Source organism: Bos javanicus, chromosome 14 (assembly GCF_032452875.1).
Source record: "Bos javanicus breed banteng chromosome 14, ARS-OSU_banteng_1.0, whole genome shotgun sequence".
Classification (NCBI taxonomy): domain Eukaryota; kingdom Metazoa; phylum Chordata; class Mammalia; order Artiodactyla; family Bovidae; genus Bos; species Bos javanicus.
Window position 1 is genome coordinate 59,158,934 of NC_083881.1, and position 19,910 is coordinate 59,178,843.

At 37.1% G+C, this 19,910-nt stretch overlaps 1 protein-coding gene across 7 annotated transcripts in view; it reads right to left on the bottom strand.

The window, feature by feature from the left end:
• Nucleotides 1–19,910, bottom strand: part of ZFPM2 (zinc finger protein, FOG family member 2) — a 525,437-nt gene that overhangs the window by 210,730 nt on the left and 294,797 nt on the right. The window contains exon 1 of one of the 7 annotated variants that reach the window (XM_061439170.1): nucleotides 1,580–12,495. The exons of the other annotated variants lie outside the window; for them this stretch is intronic. Coding sequence (XP_061295154.1) covers nucleotides 1,580–1,585 — 6 coding nt within the window. The 5' untranslated portion in view covers nucleotides 1,586–12,495. Of the gene's footprint in view, nucleotides 1–1,579; nucleotides 12,496–19,910 lie in introns of those variants that run through there. 7 annotated transcript variants of the gene reach the window in all.

Genomic DNA, 19,910 nt, shown 5'->3' on the forward strand with positions numbered 1-19,910 from the left:
ATCGATGGTAATGAGAAAGCTGTGGACATTTCTAAACTTGTGTGCTTCCAATATGTCACCTACCAGTCAAATAATTTTTTTTATCAGAATGTAGCCTAAGGTATGCTACATCAAATATTCATATAAATAGCAAGTCTATGGCCAAAATTAACAGACGAAAGTAAAATCTGAAAGAGGCAAACAAATACATTATATATATATATATATATATATATATACACACACACACACATAATTATCTTGAAATATATAAACACACACACATATATATCATTCACATGAGCCACTTAATGTACCAATTCACTATTAAGAATACATGATAGATATAAAAGTATTATAAGGATATAGACTAGATAAATAAAACTGAATTTTGGCATCTTAAAATTCATCTGGACCAGGTTCCAGTTAGCACAAGCTTCTCTTTAGACTATGTCTGATAGGAAATATAAGCAGTAGCAATGAATAGTGTAATGCACTGTCTACCCAGTTGAATATTTCTAATAATTAGACAAAGAGACAAATTCACTATTTTAAAAGGCAGCACATCTCATATTGACCAAACCTACCTTCTTGTAATTTGCATTCACAAAATACACAATTTTTCTGCAGCAGAGGCCTTCGGATTCCGAAGGCAGTCTGCATTTTCTCCAGTTGCAGTGGGTACTATGAAATTGCCTTCAATCTCTAGTTTTTTGAAAACTACTTCTCTTCTACCTTCTAGTGCTGGTCGAGAGACGGTCATCTGTGCTAAGACAGTAAGTCTCTTCCCTAGGGCTTTTGAAGATAAAACCGAAAGAGTCCAGGACAGATATCCCTGGTGGATGCAACTCTGAGCTGTAAAGATCAGAGGCTTCTCCTCATTGAAAGAGCAGTTGGAAGGAAGAGGAAGGGGAATGGAGCTCAGTAGGAGAAATTACAAGCCTTACAAATGTCAAGATGTCTTGATGAATAGTGAATCTTTGTTACAAATCAATCTTGAGGCCCTGTGAACTCCTCCTCTAGGTTTCCAGAAGACATCCTACAGCTCTGATAATACATTTCCCCTTTTCTATAAAGTTGATTCAATCACATTTCCATTGTTTGCACCCAGGGTCCTTAACACATTCTTCTTTACTTCCACTAATGCACATGAGAAATAGAGGGGCCCAGGTCTAAAGTCCAGGCAATGTCATCAACAGTAAGACTTTCTACAAAGCCTCAGAATTTGCTGTTCCTTTCAGAACCTCTAGTCCCAGCATCTTACTTCTTGTCTAGAAGAAACACAAGAGGGACAGAAGACAGGGAGTGGGGACATGGCTACATGCAGTCGTGAGTTATCTTTACTTTCAGATGCATTTACTGTAATTTAGAATTGAAGAGTAAGGAAAGGGGAGGGAGTAGGCATTGGGAATGAAGAATAAAGGGGACGGGGCAGAGGGAGGGAGCTAAAAAAGTAACACTTCTGTCATCATTATACCTAAGGATGGTCATGAGTAGACATGTCCAAATCCAGTTAATTAGGTAACAAGCCCAGGGAACAGGTGATGAATTCTCTGGAGTGCCCTTATAGACTTTCCCAAGCAATCATGGAACTACTCACCGCCATCTGCGGGTCCTACCATGTGCCAGCTACTGGGCTCGGCATTTTCATACGCTATCTTGTTAATTCCTTGGCTGAGACATCTTTTGGGTACGATCAGAGGAATAAAAAGACTGCTGGCTATTCCCTGGAGCCGTTCAGTATGGGAGCATGGCTTTAGGTGGTGATTGAGAGAAATGATACGTTGCTGGCTGCCAAGCGTAAGTTCAGGAAAATAGCTGCGAGTGAGAGAACGAAGATGGCTCACCCGTGGAACCCAGGGGAGTTTGTCATTGAACTCTGCTGGGCAGAGAGGAGAAAATTAAAGCTGTACATCGAATGATGATCTGTACTTAGCACAAGACAAAAGAATACATCTAAATTTATTATCATTTAAAAATATCCATAGTAAACATTAAAAGGCATTATTTTCTCAGAAAATCTGACAAAACACTGCAAGAATCATGCTAAAGTCTGAAAGATTTAGTCACCGGAAAAGAATTTCTGAGCCTATCCTAGAATTATTACCTATAAACAAGTTTCTCCTCTTAAATTAAGATTCTTGCTATAAAACCTTAGATATACATTATAAATAAACTGCAGTGACACAATGTATCATACTCCAGTTCTAGAAAAAGAGTTAACAAACGAGGTATAAAGATGATTTAAACATTCAAGAAAAAAATGAGCAATCATCCCCTAAAGCTGTCTAGCTTATATCAACTACAAAACATTTTAAGTTAAATAAAAGAAGGAAGAATAAATAAAAATAAATTAATGAATTCAAGAGAATAAAACATCAAAAAATACTACACTGGGGACATTCTGACCAGTATTTGTCATTTACCGAGACATACTAGTTAAGTTGAAAAAATTCAAATTCCCCCCTCCTTTTATTTTATTTTTTTTAGCAGAACCTCAACGTGTTAATTCATTTCTTTCCATATGTGTGCAGCTTTTCTTTACTTTTTAAAAAACCTCTCTTATGGTTTATAAACTTGAAGTACACAGAAAAGAAATCATCTTACAAAAATTTCAGAGTGCTTCCATTCCCCAATTTACCATTAATAGACAGGCTGTAGTCTCAAAACACTACACTCATCACTGTGGATACAAAGCTTTTGGGTGTACTTTTACCAAGTACAACTTTGTGTTTTAGGAACATCTGTCTTCATAGTGTAGATGAAAATCAACAGGAATATAGTATCTTAAATACTTGAGCAAAACTCAGTAAAAGATACAGTAGGCAAACATTGTGGTCGGCTCAGCAGTGATTACCAACTCATGCTCCAAATTCACTATAAAATGAAAATCAATATTTCCACAAGTTCCTGCAACATAAAAGATAACCTTCATTGATTTTTCTAGACTTAGGCCTGTCTGATAAAATCTAATATAAATTTTCAACCATGAGGATTTGGATCAGAGCAGGGGTGATAAGTCCTGCACATCTCTTAAGAGGTGGAGAATTTTTTTTTTTTTTTAAGTGCACGTTCATACTATTTATAATTTGCCCTGTGCAAGTGAAAGCCTTTTCCACCAGTGCTATCAGGAATCTCTTCTAATTTTTATTACTGTGAGGCTAAAGCCTGTTCCAGATAATTTGGAAATTTCAGGGGAGCTGTGATAGGGCTGATGGTGCAGCCCTGGCTGACTTGAGAAAGGAGCGAACCGGTAATAGCCTCCATGGCTGTGCTGATTAAATGTTGCCATAGATGAAAGGCCTGCCATTGCCGCAATAAATTAACCAATCACACAAATCCCAAGTCAGTGCTAATCCTTCCTTGATACTCTGATCCTCTGATCAGCTCAAGGAGGTAAAGAAACTGGCTTGTGACGCTTGGTGCTCTAACCCCTGGATTTCATGAACACAACAAGCTAATGATATCTTGCTGACCAGTTCAATGGGATGAACTTCTCTCACAACCCTTAGGGAACACTACGGCCTTAGAAAAAAAAAAAAGAAAGAAAGAAAAGAAAAACTGACAAGCAGGAGGTCTTGTGTTTTACTAGGAAAACGGCAGGCAAACTCTCCAGCCCTTGCTAACTAAAATAATCATGAAGCCAGAACCAAATATGGTTGGTTTTGTATCATTTAGGTTTGCACATATGTCACAGGAGGACAACGATCAAATAGAAGTGGGAATACCAAAGAAAGCCCACTGGGGAGAGTGGCATTTCAACAGAGCAAAGGGGCCTTTTGTATTTTTTATTTTGTCTTTGGTTCCATTTTGAAGCAGCCCTCCATGGCACGTACTGGGTATTTTTGTAGGTGCACATTTCAGATTCCTGCAAATTCTGTTGGAAATGCAATGCTCCATAGCACTCTGCTGGTGTGATTAGAATCTGATTTAGGAACAGACTCATTTAATCAATTAGCAGAAGGTCTGGCCACATGCAGTGTCTTCCTGTTAATTATGTGAATGCTGCCTCTGCAACAGGGTTCGTGAAATTGAGTCTGTGCCGGATGCATTAGTGGACTTCATAATTGGGGAAAGTTTTTTTGTATATAATAATTGGTTGCTAGAAGTAAGAAGGCTCTAGGGTTTTCCTACAGGGTTTCACACATAAAGAGTTTTTGAAAGGACTTCATTATCTTTCTTGGTCAGTCCCAAGAAATTAAAACCAATTCTTTTATAAGGCAGATATAGAAAAAAAGGAGGCAGATGTAGAAAATCAGGGCCCTGGAAATAAAACTAGAGTTTATTAAATATGAGAAGCTGGAAGGTGAGGTAAGATATTTTTGTGAACATATATGGAATCATTTTATTTTTGAAGGGAGAAGAAGGGAAGAATTGATCTTTTTCCCAAAAGTTAATTTAAAAAATCTTCTACTCATTCAGTAAAATGTAATCACATTTAAGCGACTTGATGGTGCAAAGCTCAAAGACTACGATTATAACCTGGCAAGTGTGTATTCTACATTGAAAGTTTGCTCACTGTGACAGATAAAAAGCCCTTTATAGAAATAACAGCAATCATTTCAGATCAATTCTCTCTTATAAAACTTTCCTGGATGTTAACTATCTTGTCATTCACCTTCTTTTTTATTTACATGATGCTCATGTGTGTGTAGTACAGCTTTCTCAAGTGACCTTCCCAAAGGCAGTCCTTCCCACTGCTGGACTCGGAGCGAGCGAGTCTGGTTGTAAGGAGCAGATCTCGTGGGAATTAATTAGTCAGAACACGAGAAGAACACAGCTTACTCCCTGCAAGGCATTCTGGGCCAACACTGCAGAATAACACAGCCATTTCTGACCAAAAAGAGGGGAGGAGAAAAGACCTTTTTTTTCCTTTCCCCCAAGAACAACAGATGTTACAACAGTCCAGAGAGGTACTAAAGTAAGTTTTATGCAGCAGAACAAGAGGGCTGGAAAGAACTTAAATAATGATCCTCTGTAGAATTTAATCCTTTTTGAATTCTCATCTGATGTCTCACACCTGCAATAACTATTCATGTTTAATATTTATCCTCATTAATAGTTTTATATAATGCAGTGATAGTGCACCAGTGCTAGGAGAAATTCGATTCACTACCATTCCCAAATGAAAGGCACTATTCACGGGAAAAATTAAATAGGAGACCATTTAAAAGATGCTGTAGTACACTGAGATTTTCTTCCTAGCTTAGGATAAGGATAACTCAAATGTATTATTATGCTATCCTTATATTATTAAATTAAGATAGGTTGATATCCATCCATATCCTTATTATTAGAATATTTATCTACATTGAATAGGATGAAAAACAAGAAAAGTTGGAAATGGCTTAAATGTAAAAAAAAAAAAAAATCTCTTTTTTTCTTCTATTACAGTTAGTACTTCATACATGGCTGTGCTGTCATCTAGAGCTAATGAGTGTATACCGAGTATGTTTATGAGAAAATCACACAGGTGAGAAGTTTAACTCTATTCTCTTTTTCTCATTAACACACACACACACACACAATCTTCTAAATGATAAATATTTTAAACATATCTCCATATCCAGTTTGAAATAAGTAGAAATATTTCAGTGTCTGACACTATTTTTACCCAAATTACATGAAATTTCAAAATGATTCGAAATAAACATAGAAAGAATAAGTTTTTTAAAACTTATGTGTCAATTCCTGCCAAACCAAAGGTTTCTTCCTGATTTTCAGAGATGCTAAACAGAGCCAAGGACCCTAACATTCAACTTAAACCAAAAACTCAGAATCTATTAAAAATGCCCCTTTTATCACAAATATTGAGACACAGTTTTCATATATACTGAAAGGTGTATATATATATATATATATACACCTATCATATATACTGAAAGGTAAGGATGCAGTTGTACAAAAGAGCTGTCTTGGGAAATGGAAGTCCAAGTATATAAGCCTTGAAAACAGAAATATTTCAGTGTATAATCTGCATTCTACTTTTTAAAGAACAATATTATTAACTACACTTTTGGAGTAAAGAAATAAGAAGCAAGCAGTGGGGGAAGTATGTCTGTCCATTTCCTGACACCATGTGCTGAAAATCACCATAGATGCTACCTTGCTTAGTTGAAGTTTTAGAGATAAAGCAACTGGGGAGAGAGGGCCAGGGACCCTGGGGAATTTCATAATCACATGCACAAAAAAAGAAGATCAAGGTCTAATAAACAGAGATCTCCTCTGTCCTGAGTTACTTTATATGATGATTAAAGAGCAAATTCTTATAGGAAAAAAATGATTTAACTACCATGAGCTCTTTTCCCACCTCTGCTATACAAGAGAAGCTTTGGTTGCAAAATTAACTAAGAAACTTCTAGAAGTTTTAGGATTGATACTAAATTTGAAAAGGCTTTACAGGAAAAGTAGAATATCATTTTCTCAATAGGCTTATCAGCATGGTTATGCTATGCTATGCTAAGTCACTTCAGTCGTGTCCCACTCTGTGCGACCCCATAGATGGCAGCCCACCAGGCTCCCCCGTCCCTGGGATTCTCCAGGCAAGAACACTGGAGTGGGTTGCCATTTCCTTCTCCAATACATGAAAGTGAAAAGTGAAAGTGAAGTCGCTCAGTCCTGTCTGACTCTTAGCGACTCCATGGATTGCAGCCTACCAGGCTCCTCCGTCCATGGGATTTTCCAGGCAAGAGTACTGGAGTGGGATGCCATTGCCTTCTCGTCAGCTTGGTTAGGGAGCATGTAAATTCCTCTGCATTGGGGACAGTGCTAATAAGGAAATGTAACCTTCATTATTGGCTTCCCAGGTGGTGCTAGTGGGAAGAACCCGCCTGCCAATGCAGGAGACATAAGAGACCCGGGTTCCATCCCTGGGTCAGGAAGATCCTCTGCAGGAGGGCACGGCAACCCACTGAAGTATTTTTGCCTAGAGAGCCCCTTGGACAGGGGAGTCTGGAGGGCTACAATCTATAGGTTGCAAAGAGACACGGCTGAAGCGACTTAGCACAGCACAGCACAACCTTTAATATAAATGGTCTTTTCTTTTTTCTCCTTTTCTCTTTCCCTCTATCTTAGAAAAATGCAGAGACTGAAAGAAAAGGGGAATGAAAGAAAAACCTTTACTCTCTGTCTGATTTTTTAACATATTTCGTTTTCTCTCTTAATGATTTCTCTTCATTCATTTTTATTCCTTTTAACTTAACTAGACTAAGCATGTAACCAACAGGGATCCAAACATGCTTTCACTCATACAATTTACAACTTATACTCCTGTTCTGATATGCTATGCTATGCTAAGTCACTTCAGTCGTGTCCCACTCTGTGCGACCCCATAGACGGCAGCCCACCAGGCTCCCCCGTCCCTGGGATTCTCCAGGCAAGAACACTGGAGTGGGTTGCCATTTCCTTCTCCAATGCATGAAAGTGAAAAGTGAAAGTGAAGTCGCTCAGTTGTGTTCGACTTTTATCGACCCCATGGACTGCAGCCTAACAGGCTCCTCCGTCTATGGGATTTTCCAGGCAAGAGTACTGGAGTGGGGTGCCATTGCCTTCTCCATGTTCTGATATGGATACCACTATCTGCCATAAGTGTTTAAAGAATACACAGAACTGGTGTCTACTAAATACTAAAAATGCTTCATCCATTTTGGCCAATTTTATTACACAACTTTTCATTTATTTTTGTGTTTTCTTTCAGACAAAAGTAAGATATCAGTTAATTTTGCTTTCCTTGCTTCCCTCTCAGTTCAGATTCTTTAAAAATACATATATATTCTGGATAATTTTGGAAACCAGTTATAAGATATTAGTGAATGCTATACAATTCTCCTTTGGGATTTAATCATGAGTAACATATAGATTAAAAAGACATAGGAAAAAGTTGGGGGCTTCCCGGTAGCTCAGCCGTAAAGAATCTGTCTGTGATGCAGAAGACACAGGAGACCTGGATTCAATCCCTGGGTTGGAAAATCCCCTGGAGGAGGGCATGGCAACCAACTCCAGTATTCTTGTCTGAAGAATCCCATGGACAGAGAAGCCATAGGGTCGCAAAGAGTCAGACACGACTGAAGTGACTGAGCATGCATACAAAAAAGTCATGTGCTCACTCAATGGTTATAAGAGAGATGCTCTTAGCCAGGAGGTTGATTTTTAAAATGTTGGCAAAAATTGTTCACCATATTTAATATTCTCTAGCCCATCACCACTGAATAGAAAACAGCATCCAGTTTTGGGGCTGGCATGGAAAGTTTCCTGTTACCTTGATACCAATCTTTCTTTTTACCCTCATTATTAGCCTTACTTCATCCCAATTGCTTACATTTCACTGCAAACACTTGCCTTTATGCCTTCATATATGCTTTTGCTTCTCCCTGGAATTTACATTTCAAATTTATTTGCTGAGTAAATTCATCCTTCAAAACTTTTCTGAAAATAGCTTTTGAGAAGCTTTCCTTGGGCACTTGAGACAGTTAAATGTTTCATCCTCAGACTTACCCTTAGGGAATGATTTCTGTTTTATGGCTGGCTAGCATCTGGTCCAGCTCCTTTGATAATCGCTTCCTATGTGTTTCTGGGTGATTCCTCTGTTGGATACACACACTGGAGTATTCATCTAGGGGCCCTTCCTTCCCTAGCCAAGTGGCAGAGATGTGACCCAATCTAGGCTGATAAAGCACTCCCTTCCTGAACCTAAATCCTGAACAAAGAAAGACAAAGGCCAAAATTTGCTGGAGCTCATTCTTGCCTATGGAAGTGCCTTGATAAGATTGCACAGTGGTTCCCACTATGGGACACCTCCCAGCCTTAAGTAGCCTTGATTCTTGTCCTTTTCTAAACCTATTTCTTTGACCTCGTTCTTTTTCTGTGAACCACCCCCCATATCTTCTCCATAAATGTTGTTTATGCCCCAGTTAGCCAGAGGCTGTTTCTATGGCTTATTGCTCTTTTTTTTTTTTTTTTAAAGAAATAATTTCTTGCATGTGCTTTCACTGGCAATCAACTCATTATACTACAGTTATATGTTTACATATCTGTTGCTCTCATTAGACTGAACTTCTTGAGGGGAGAGACTAAACCTAATTCATTCGTCTTTCCTTAGTCCCTTTTACAGTGTCTAACTCATGATAGGGATTCAAAAAGTGTTTGTTGAATCAAAGAAAGACTTCATGACTGAATCATGATTAATGTGAATGCTGAGGAGGGCCATTATTAGAATGAAACTATACATATGCATTACAATAATTCAACTGGTTAAGACCTTTTAAGTCAGATTTGAGTTCAAATACATGGTTTGCACTGATACAACTGAATGCTTTTAAAAGAGTAACTGAATGAAGCTGAACTTAGCTTCTTTATTTGTAAAATGGAAGGACTAGATCAGCATCACAGTGTTAAGAACATCTCAAACAACAAAATATTAATCTCAGCCCTTGGCACTAAAAATACTATTAATATTTAGGTTGTGAATAAAATGACTGTAGATTAGAACTGCAAGCGTTTGAAATTTAGAACCGAGTGATAAATCTTCAATATAGTCTTAAAATTTTTTAAAGTCATTAAAAAATGTTACAATATTAAAGAAAACTTTGTTCTTTGTTTAAAAAAGTGTATTGCCAAACACTTCTTGAATGAAGAATCTTTTAGAAATTAATTGTTTGAGCTACTGGCACAATTTCCTTCCTAAATGCAAGAGACATAAACTGAACGAAGGGTTACTGTCCTGAAATTAGGCAAGATAAGTGGAAGTCAAAGAGCCCCATAACAGAAGAGATGGGCTGATTTAAAAGGAATAACTCAGGCATTTTGGTTTAAAGATGTCTTTAAAGATCTTACTGCATTCTTTGTCAACGAAGGAGATAATCAAAATTTAAAGTTTTTACTACAATAACCCTGGGTTCCCCTGGAGAATACTCTGTGAAATATGAGAGCGGTTTTAATACCTAGAAGCCCAGCTGCATAACAGCGAGGTCAGCTGAGGAGCAGAGCTGAGACTCGAGGCCACAATGACTCCATACGGAGGCTGAGAGCAGCGAAGGTAATAAACTTTCCCACAATGATTTCTTTGCTCCTTGCAGTGCTAATGTAGACTGACAGTCGCACATCTTTCTTTCAAGGGAATTTTTTACTTGAGGAACCACGATTTTTTGCCAACAATGATTACGATCTACAAATACAAGGAAAGCACTGGCCCAGCCTGACAAAGTCACCTGCAAATGCACGCGTGTGTGTGTGTGTGTGTGTGTGTGTGTGTACCTGTTTAATCTTTTAATGTAACTGATACAAAGTCTGCACCCCTTGACTTGTGCAAAAGATATTTTCCTTTTTTTTTTTTTCTTGGAATGAATACTCACTGAAGAGAAGCTGGCATTAGCTTCATGGTAATAAGATGACTCTAAATGAGGTATCTGAGGACAGCAACATTAGAAATTGGGGATGGCTGCAGACAGCAGATTTGGGATACTGGTATCATGTATGTAACAAATCTTTATTAATAAGTACATTAAATCCCATATTTTTCATTTATAACTGCTGCATAATTTCCTGTTAACACTCCATGTAAATTCCAGATAAGGTAATAATTTTTTTTTCAGAATTCTATTTCTGTTTCATTATATGTTCTATACTCTGCCCCACAGGTCAGTCGCATGATTGAAGTATTATGCCTCATTAAAATTCCACTAGTTAAAACATGGAGACAGAATTTTGGTAATTCTTTTCTCCATTACTAGAATTAACCATTCCAATACATTCCCAGGCTCCCTGAACCTCATAATTTGTGTGTACATATACTCTCACATCGACACTATTAGCAAGTTCTTAAATGTACACAGATAGAAGACGCCCATGTGGCACAGATATATGCTGGTCAAGGGGTCTCAGTGTCCTAAACAGAAAGCTCTTATCTTTCTTCAGCTCCAGTGGCTGAAAATCCTTGCCCCACCACCTCCCAGTTCAGTATTTCTAGCTAGCAGCTGCTATCAGAAACCTAAATAACAAAAATATGCAAACTTGCACACTAATTCCCTTTGGAGATAGATCTTGGCTGCAGCCCTGTCATAAATCAGAGAATTTCGATATGAAATGAGGCAAGCAGCTCTAATCATTTCTGCATTTCAAATTGGATCACTGGCTCAATCACTGGGCTTTTTTAAACTGCTTGCCTAAGAGCAAATGTGAGGCGGGAGATAATTCTGAAGACATCTCTTCTTTTGTGGCCGTAGAACTCTTTTAACTGTTTCAAGACTGAAGGCCACATTTCAGTGATAATAGCACAAATCTGCTGGGAGAGATATGGATCCTTCAAGACATCTTCCTCCTCTTTCAACTCACAGAATTCCATCAATATCTGCATATATTATATATATTAATATATGTGTGTGCATATGGGTTTTGTGTGTCTAAAAAAGGAATTGAGGGGGGAAAAAAAGAGAAACATCTGACATGTATCCACAGTCTATTTCTCCTCAGAATTTCCTGTTTTTGACACAAGGCAAGTTTCAATTGCACTATGAGATAGTTAACATTTTTAAACTGGGAAAATGTATTTCAAATCAAATAAAATTGTACCCAAATGTGAAAGACTTTGGGGTTTCAAGGATGGTCTGCTGATCTGGCCACTCTTCAATAGCCAAATGAGAAATAAGAGAGTCTTTTCACCTTCCCAGATGATTTCTGAATTCTTATTATGATTGCATTTTTATATTTTCACATCTCAGACAACCCTTTAAAAACAATGTATCAAGAGGAAAAAAGGAAAAGAAAAAAAGCCTCCGAGGCAATTACTGAGAGTAAAGAATCCTCTTGACCTTTTGATATTTTTGCTTTGAGTCTCCCTTATTTCTTATCCAAATGATACTAAAGGCTTGTTGCAGGTTTCCTGTGCTCATGACAGCGCTTTGAAATGGAATTTAACTCTGTTTTTCAGAGAGTTTTTGTAATGCCTTGTAAGCCTAATAGTGATCTCACGAAATTTTAAAGCTAAGCTGCTTGTGTTTTGAGAACAGACTAAAAATGTTTATCAATTTATTCTTTTACACAGTTAAACAAAACAATTCTGCTTTACCCAGTGTTTATTTTTCTATTTTCACCTTTTAATGGCTGACAGTGTATTATACTTCTGGGGACTCAGGATACAAATTTACAATTTCCTTCCTTATTAATTTTATTAATTGAGAGAATGTTGATGTCATGCTGATAAAGGTATTGGAGGACTTTAAAAATATTACATTCTTACTATGGCAACCTAATAAATGATAATATTCCTGGGTATTTTTGGTATAGCTTTATACATTGCATTTCTAACTCAGCAACATGAATATGACTCATTTTCCTGTATATTTTCAGATTCATTAAGATAATCCAATTACTGAGGTTTATCAAATACTATAAAAATATAAAATGCCTTTAAATACAATTTTTATAATGTGAAAATTTAGCATGTATTTGATTTTTCTTGCACACAAATTTAAAACTGTATTAAAGACAGCATTAACATTTTCATTGTGTTAATTAAAAGCTATATTTACAGAACTATCTTTTTAAGCTCTGCAGTTGTAATAATGAAGAAGTGTCATATTTCTAAGAACTATATTAAACTCTTTGTTTAATAAATATATTATGTGACTTAAAAAACTAACAGGAAAAAAATGCTTAAGTAATCTAACTTCTAAAGCAAAATCTTTGATTAACATTAGGCGTCACTTGGTTTTTGTTGTCACTTTTTCCAATTATTCAAGGAGAATGCCACAAGGTTCTAAGAAGTTTCCAAATTTTAATCTCATGAATACATAAAGTTTATGGTTTACAACCTAGTTTGTGGCCTTCACAGAGAAGAAAAACATCAGAATCAGCCCACTGATTCATAACCTATATTTACTTTTTTCTTTATCTGAGAACATTCAGCTAAGGCTCCAAGCTTTAGTGGGGAGTTAAGTCTGAAAAGTGAGCTATTTTAGGAGAACAGGGGTAGATGTTACCCCACTAACTTATCTACCCACAACTGATAAATACTTATAATAACCTTGCATTATCCCTCTAATCCCTCCTATTTTTATTTTCCTGGATAGATCCCAAGCTACTAAAACTATGACACAACCACAGTCTTTCAAGTCTGATATGCCTATTCCTAAAGTGCACCTCGTGTCTTGTGCACAGTGATTGAGTAGGTGTTGGTAAATGCTAGCTACATTTCCACTGACTCTTCCTGTGTGCGCACATGTGTGTGTGCGCATATACACATACTTTTTTCTTATATTATTAAATGAATTTCTTCAAGATAATGTTCCAACATATCATAAAAGCTGTCCATGTTCATTATAGAGGACTTGATGTTTTGGATACAAACATCTCTTCTTCAAATTAAATCTCTAACTCAAAAATACCTTTGGTATTATCTATGGCCCCCAAAACCATTTAAAGTAAACCAATATAGCATCTTAAGAATGGAATACACAAAAATTTTAGTATATGTGTGACTTGAAATACAGGCATTGAAAAGTAAGTAATAAAAGTATAATATAAATACAGGTTGTCTGCTCTATGACATTTACACACTTTATGATTATTATCTTGCATGGACTTTCTATCTGCAAAAGAAGGACACTAACCTGATATACTTGGAACTCATTTGAGGGGGTTTCTTGGCCTAGACACATCATTATGATATCAATGGAAGCTGAATTAAATGTAACTCACCCGAGACAAAAAATAACCCCTCACTAACAGTGCTAGGAGTTGACTCATTGGAAAAAACTCTGATACTGAGAGGGATTGGGTGCAGGAGGAGAAGGGGACGACAGAGGATGAGATGGCTGGATGGCATCACTGACTCGATGGATGTGAGTCTGAGTGAACTCTGGGGGTTGGTGATGGACAGGGAGGCCTGGCGTGCTGTGATTCATGGGGTCGCAAAGAGTCGGACACGACTGAGCAACTGAACTGAACTGAACAGAACCGTGCTAGGAGTGGAGCATACAACAAAAATACTTGTTGGGGCATCAGGCTAGCTCAAGGAAAACTAAGGGAAAATAGTTAAAAGTGGGTAGAAGAGAGCCACTTAGAAGCTAATTAGAAAAATAAGGAAGAAGATAGCTAGCTGTGAACAAAATGAGTCAAAGTTGAGTTCTAGAAAGTGCCAAGAATAGGAAGAATACGAATGAGAGAGTGGAAAAAGAATAAAAGTAAATAATACCACTGTGAAAGAACAACACAAAACTAAGCAAGTAGGAAAGATGACAAGGTCACATGTAGGTGATTTAGACAACAAAAGGTACTATGTATATTAACCCAAATATATCACTAACATTCCCAACAATCTGCCTAAGTTCAAATTTCTATATTAAACAAATCCCTAGCTTTTTTAAACCTTAGCTTTTATGAGCTTTGTTGGAAAAGTAGATGAAATTGTTTGCAAAAGTTACCTTTTCTAATTATACATAAAATACTGCCATATGGCTGGTAGGTATTGCCAAGGTAGTCTCTTTGTTGAGGCTTAAGAAAATTATTGCTATATGTGTTTTTAAGTCTGGATAATATGACAAAATTTGGGACTGTCACTTTTAACACACTGTTTCTGACGGCGCATCAAACCATAAATACTGACGGTAAATTATCAGGGATAACTGAATAACGGGAGTACAGATCAGGTCACGGAGTTTGGATTCTAAGACCTACAAGGGTTGTTCTTACCACTTCATTGAGCTTTCCCCTTTCAGGTGACTCTCCAGGCTAACTGCTTTGTAACAGTTAACAGTTTGTTTCGAGCTACTAAAGGTTTTAAGATATAATGAGATTAGGAATTCTTAAATCGCATACAACTGTGCACCAAGGACCAGGCATTTCTCCTGACTTGTGACCACGCTCTCAACAGGTCAATGAGGAGAGAGCCCCCAAGCCCACCCATCATCAGCTGTCACCTAAACTTGCCCCCGGACTGGCCTGACATACATCCTTACTGTAAGAATTTAGTAAAGAACTATCTTAAATGGCATCCTGCCTGTGTGGAGGCAGTGTGGTTAATCTTTGACAAAAGAGCATTCACATGTCAACAAAACAGATGCCTAATGGAGGGCCCTACTGCAAAAGAATAAAGTAGGCCATTCAAGTTGCCAATAAAAAAGAAATTTAGAAAAGATTGAAAGTTTGATTCCAGCGTCATCACTTGCACGGAGATTGAAGTCCGACCTAACATCCAGAGCTTCTCCAGGAGCCCTAAACTGAAGTTACACCAGGCTTCAAAGGGGCAACCGGAACAGTCCTGTGGGATGACTCCCTTTCTGTCTGGGAGAAGGAAGAAAGGAAATCAAAGCACTCTTTTATTTCAACATGAATTTTTCCTATAAAATGTGCTTTCAAAATTATTGTGGGAAAGATCACTGAAAAAAGAAAAATGCTTTGTATCTTCCACTCATTCTATCCCCCTACATTTACCACAGGAATCCTTTCCTTTCCACACAAAGAGAATCTTGGGTAATCACAGATTTTGCTACACCAAAATCTGAGTTAGATATCTTAAGAGAATTTGTGTCTCTGTCCGCTGCGTGTAAGGAGATTAATCCTTAGCTCAAATATTACCTAGTACCTTTTAATGCAATTCTTCTCTTGCTTATATAGGTGAGAAGGTAAGTGTATTTTTCAAAGTCAACCAGTATTTCGGTTTCCTGCAAATGCATACATTATCACCACATATAAGAGTCTAGTAGTCAGTAAAACAAACAAGTAAAAAAGATCAACAGTAAGAGGTAAAAAAAAAAAAAAAAAAAAACAGTGTATAAATTTTCCTTAGTGTTTTCATACACCTCACTAGCAACTTTTTAAAATATTAATTCCACTGATTCTCAACTGGGGGCAATCTTGATCCCTCCCGCTCCTCCCCCACCCAGAGGACATTTGGCAATGTCTAGAGACATTTCTGATTATCACAATTGGGGGCATGCTACTGGTATCTAGTAGATAGAGGCCAGGGTGCTGCTCAACATCTTACAATGCACAAGACAGGCCCCCACTCCAAGGGCCATCTGGCCCAAGAGGCCAGTGGTGCCGAGGTTGGAAAACTCAGTTTCTGGTTGTGGCAAAATTCATGGCTATCCAAGAATACTCCCTTTGTATGGAAAGGAAAGGATTCCTTTAAAAATCCATATTACTAGTCTATACTTTCTGGCTTATAATTTTAACACTGTGGAATAGCTGCATTGTCATTTCTGCTATATAGAAATGCTCCATATGGAAACCTAAAGGCAGACTTGTCAGCAATTTCTCTCTGGATAGTGTTGTACCTGGAGCACTTTCACAAGGAAGGTGGGGTCAGCACACTCACTGTATGTCAATTTCCCCTTAGTCTTGCCATAGAAAAAAGCCTTGGGCGTGCATTCTCAAGTAAAAGGTATGTTGACTATTCTTATGTCGAATTTAACACATTAAAGTTCCATAGCTCTAAGTTTAAAGGGCAGCTCTTTGCTTATAGCTCAAGCAATCCTTTATTTTAGTGCTGTGTGGTGTCATCTTCACTTTTGTCCCATATATGTGCCATTCATCTCTAGGACTGTTAAATTTTCACCTCTGTACACAATCCTCAAAATAATTTTATCTGTTCTAGTTAAGCCACTAATTAGACTGTAAACTCCCTAAGGGCAGGGATATTTTGCTTATTTCCTAAGTCTGCCCAAATGGAAAATAAAAATTTGTGTCCTGAAAGCCAAATGCTTTATTTATTAAAGTCAGAAAATTTCAAATAATTCTTTATATTGGATCAGTCACAATAAAGATATCCAGCAACTTCCAGAGAGGCCTCTAATAATTTTACACAACAACTCGTTGCATAAATTTCTCTAAAAAATGGGAAATGACAGAAGATAGAAGGTGGGGGAGAATTATTTCAGTTCTAATCTCTTTTGACAATATTTAGAAGTACCATAGGTTAATCAAAACAAAATTTAACATTGCATAGAAATAATCTACAGTACACTTTGAAGTGAACTGGGCTGATGATTTAGAATCTCACTTAAATATTTTTAAACTGACTTAAAAATCATTTAATCCTATCGGACAACCCAGCAGTTTTTGAGGTTTACCATGTTCTCTTTTTGCCCCAAGGCATATCCACATTAATTAATGCTCTAAATCTTCTGTCACCTCCAACACACACACACAGACACACAAACATACCAGAAACCCTCCAACTCACAAATACTCTTAATCTAAATTGTTCTTACTCATTCTACAGGCCTACCTCCCTAAGATATAATTTCTATTTTTATCCCTAAATATATGTTAGGTATTTTTCTAGCATACTATATTTCCTCCTTTAGCACTCATAATATTATTGCTAATTAACTATTATATAGCAGTTCTCCATTTATTTGTAATTCCCACTAAAATGTGGGATAACAAGATTGATGTTTATTTCAAATACATTGAAATACATTCAGTGTCTATAACCGCAACTGGCATCTCTTCAATAATAAATGCTTGTTAAATTAATGAATAGATGAATGAAATAAAATATATAAATAGTTACTTTGTATGCAACAACTCCTACTCAGAGCACATATATGATTTAACTCAGACCAGACAGTTATGCTTAGTGGTAAAGAACCCACCTGCCAATGCAGGAGACATAAGAGATGCGGGTTTGATCCCTGGGTTGGGAAGATCCCCTGGAGGAGGGAATGGCGACCCACTCCAGTATTCTTGCCTGGGAAATCCCATGGACAGAGGATGCTGGTAGGCGACAGTCCACAGGGTTGCAAAGAGCCAGACATACCTAAAGCAACTTAGCACACACTCATGCAGGCAGTTATGTACTTAAAACAAATAATACTTCAAGGTTAAAGGGATTTGGCGATCTAGATCCTTAGAGAGGAAACTAGAGAGCACTGGGTGCTGATATCAGTGGAAATGGAAAAAAAAAAAAAAAGGTAAAACAGAGACTATAAAGGTTTTATACTATTTTTCACATAGCTGTTTGGTGCTTCCTTCTTTAAGAAACACCCTATTTTTACCACAGGTCTAGCATGGAAATCCCTCAGCTCCCAAAAAAAGAACATTAAGGTATTTAATTATTTTTCTCTGTGTAGGTGAGATAACATGTAACGACTATTAAACACCTGATAATTTGTAAGGATTATGGTGTGAAACACTGTCTTGCCTAGTTCCTAATGCTTCCCTGACCCAGTTACAAGTGGTGTTATTTATTTCGTCATACTTCCCCTTCCTCAAAAGGGTCATTGCTTTAAGTTAAAATCAGTAAGGAAAAAGAGCACAGCCCCAACACCCCAGTTTGGATAGCCATATGCTTGCTTCTTATCAGAATCAATGTTCCACCTTTAAAGACAGGAACATAGAGTTTCAAATAACAGTTCTGATATCCAATGTGGTTTTGCATTTAACTGATCACCCCAACTCTAGTGGTGAGACACAGGCCACTGTCAGATACCTAGTACTTTTCAGGACATTGTCCAGACTAGTCTCCCTGGGCTTTATCAGAGGGTTTTATCAGGCCTCCACATGATAAGAGTTGCTACTATTTGCCAAGTTGGAATTTTTGTAAAATTCCTTAATTTTCTGTTGTTAATCCATCAAATACAAACACATGAAAACTTATCTTACTCTACAAGAAGAAATGATTGTTGGACTGAAAAGTACTAGGAGATAGAGGACTGGGGGCAGCGGGGCTGTCTTTAGTTCACTTAACTCTATCAAAACCAGGCTACTTGGTGCTTTTAACACCCGAGGAAAAAGGAATCTATGCACAGCACTAAACTCCCTGCTGGCCGTTTTCTTGGTGTATTCGGAGCCAGAATTTAGACAGAAGTAACTTACTTTCCCTAAAATATTTTGTTGTTGTTGTTAGAATATATATGATAATATATATTCTGTTGAGGATGTACAGGCATAATTTTTAGAAAATTTATAAAAAAAAAAGTGAAAACATTTTAAAGAGAAATAATAACTCTGTAGTTCCAAAATTAACCTTAAAAACATTTCGAGTAATCTCTAGAATTAGTTCAGAGTGCCGTCCTACTAAACAGTATTATAATTTAGAATTTCTCAATATTTAAAAATATTGATTTTTCATCAGCAAAGTCATTTTCTAAGTTGCCAAAAAGGCTAAAATATAATTTAGGCCTTAAAAAAAAAAAACTGTAACACTACACTAAACTGCAACAACAAAAAGGGAGGTATGATATAAACGCTTTACTTTATGAGGAATTTTATAAATAAAACAGAAAATTGTTTAGCCAGTCAACGTCTTATAAACATTTTAGGTATTGCAAAGGATCTTTTCTTATAAGGTTTTATGACCATAGTAGTTGGCAAGAGGGCTATTCCATGATGCTCTGTTAACATAGATGGAGAATGAGCAATGAGTTGGACAGGCTGTGCAGGTTCAGAGTTCTGAGCCCTGAACTCGACTTCAGTGGAAAACTCCTCTCATTTACTTCAGCGCCTTTTCTCCAAACCAGCACTTCCGCCCATGTGTTTATTCTCCAGCCCTCTGGGAAGTCACCTTTCATCAAAAGAAGTGTGCTAATCTTCAGCAGTTTCACTGCCATTGGCACCTCTAGCCCCCTCTCTGCTGCTTCCATCTGGGTATACACAAAAAAAAGCTTTCAGGATTCTCAACAATACAAAAAAGAAAAAAAAAAATTCTCTTTACTGTCCTGGCAGATGAAAGACCTTAGTCTCAAAACTCAGTTGCATAGACCTCAGTAATAATAAAATGTGTGAATCCAAGAAAGATATCCTCTAATTTTTATTTTTTCAGAAACATACTGTGAATGTGTTACCTACTTTTTTTCTGTAAGTATTCAAAGGCTAAAATATTCTTTTATAACAACTTTATTGTCAAAATTTTCCAACATCTATTGTGCAAAACCATCCCGAATACTATGAAAATGTAATACTCAGTGTTGTTCTTCATACATGAGTGTGTA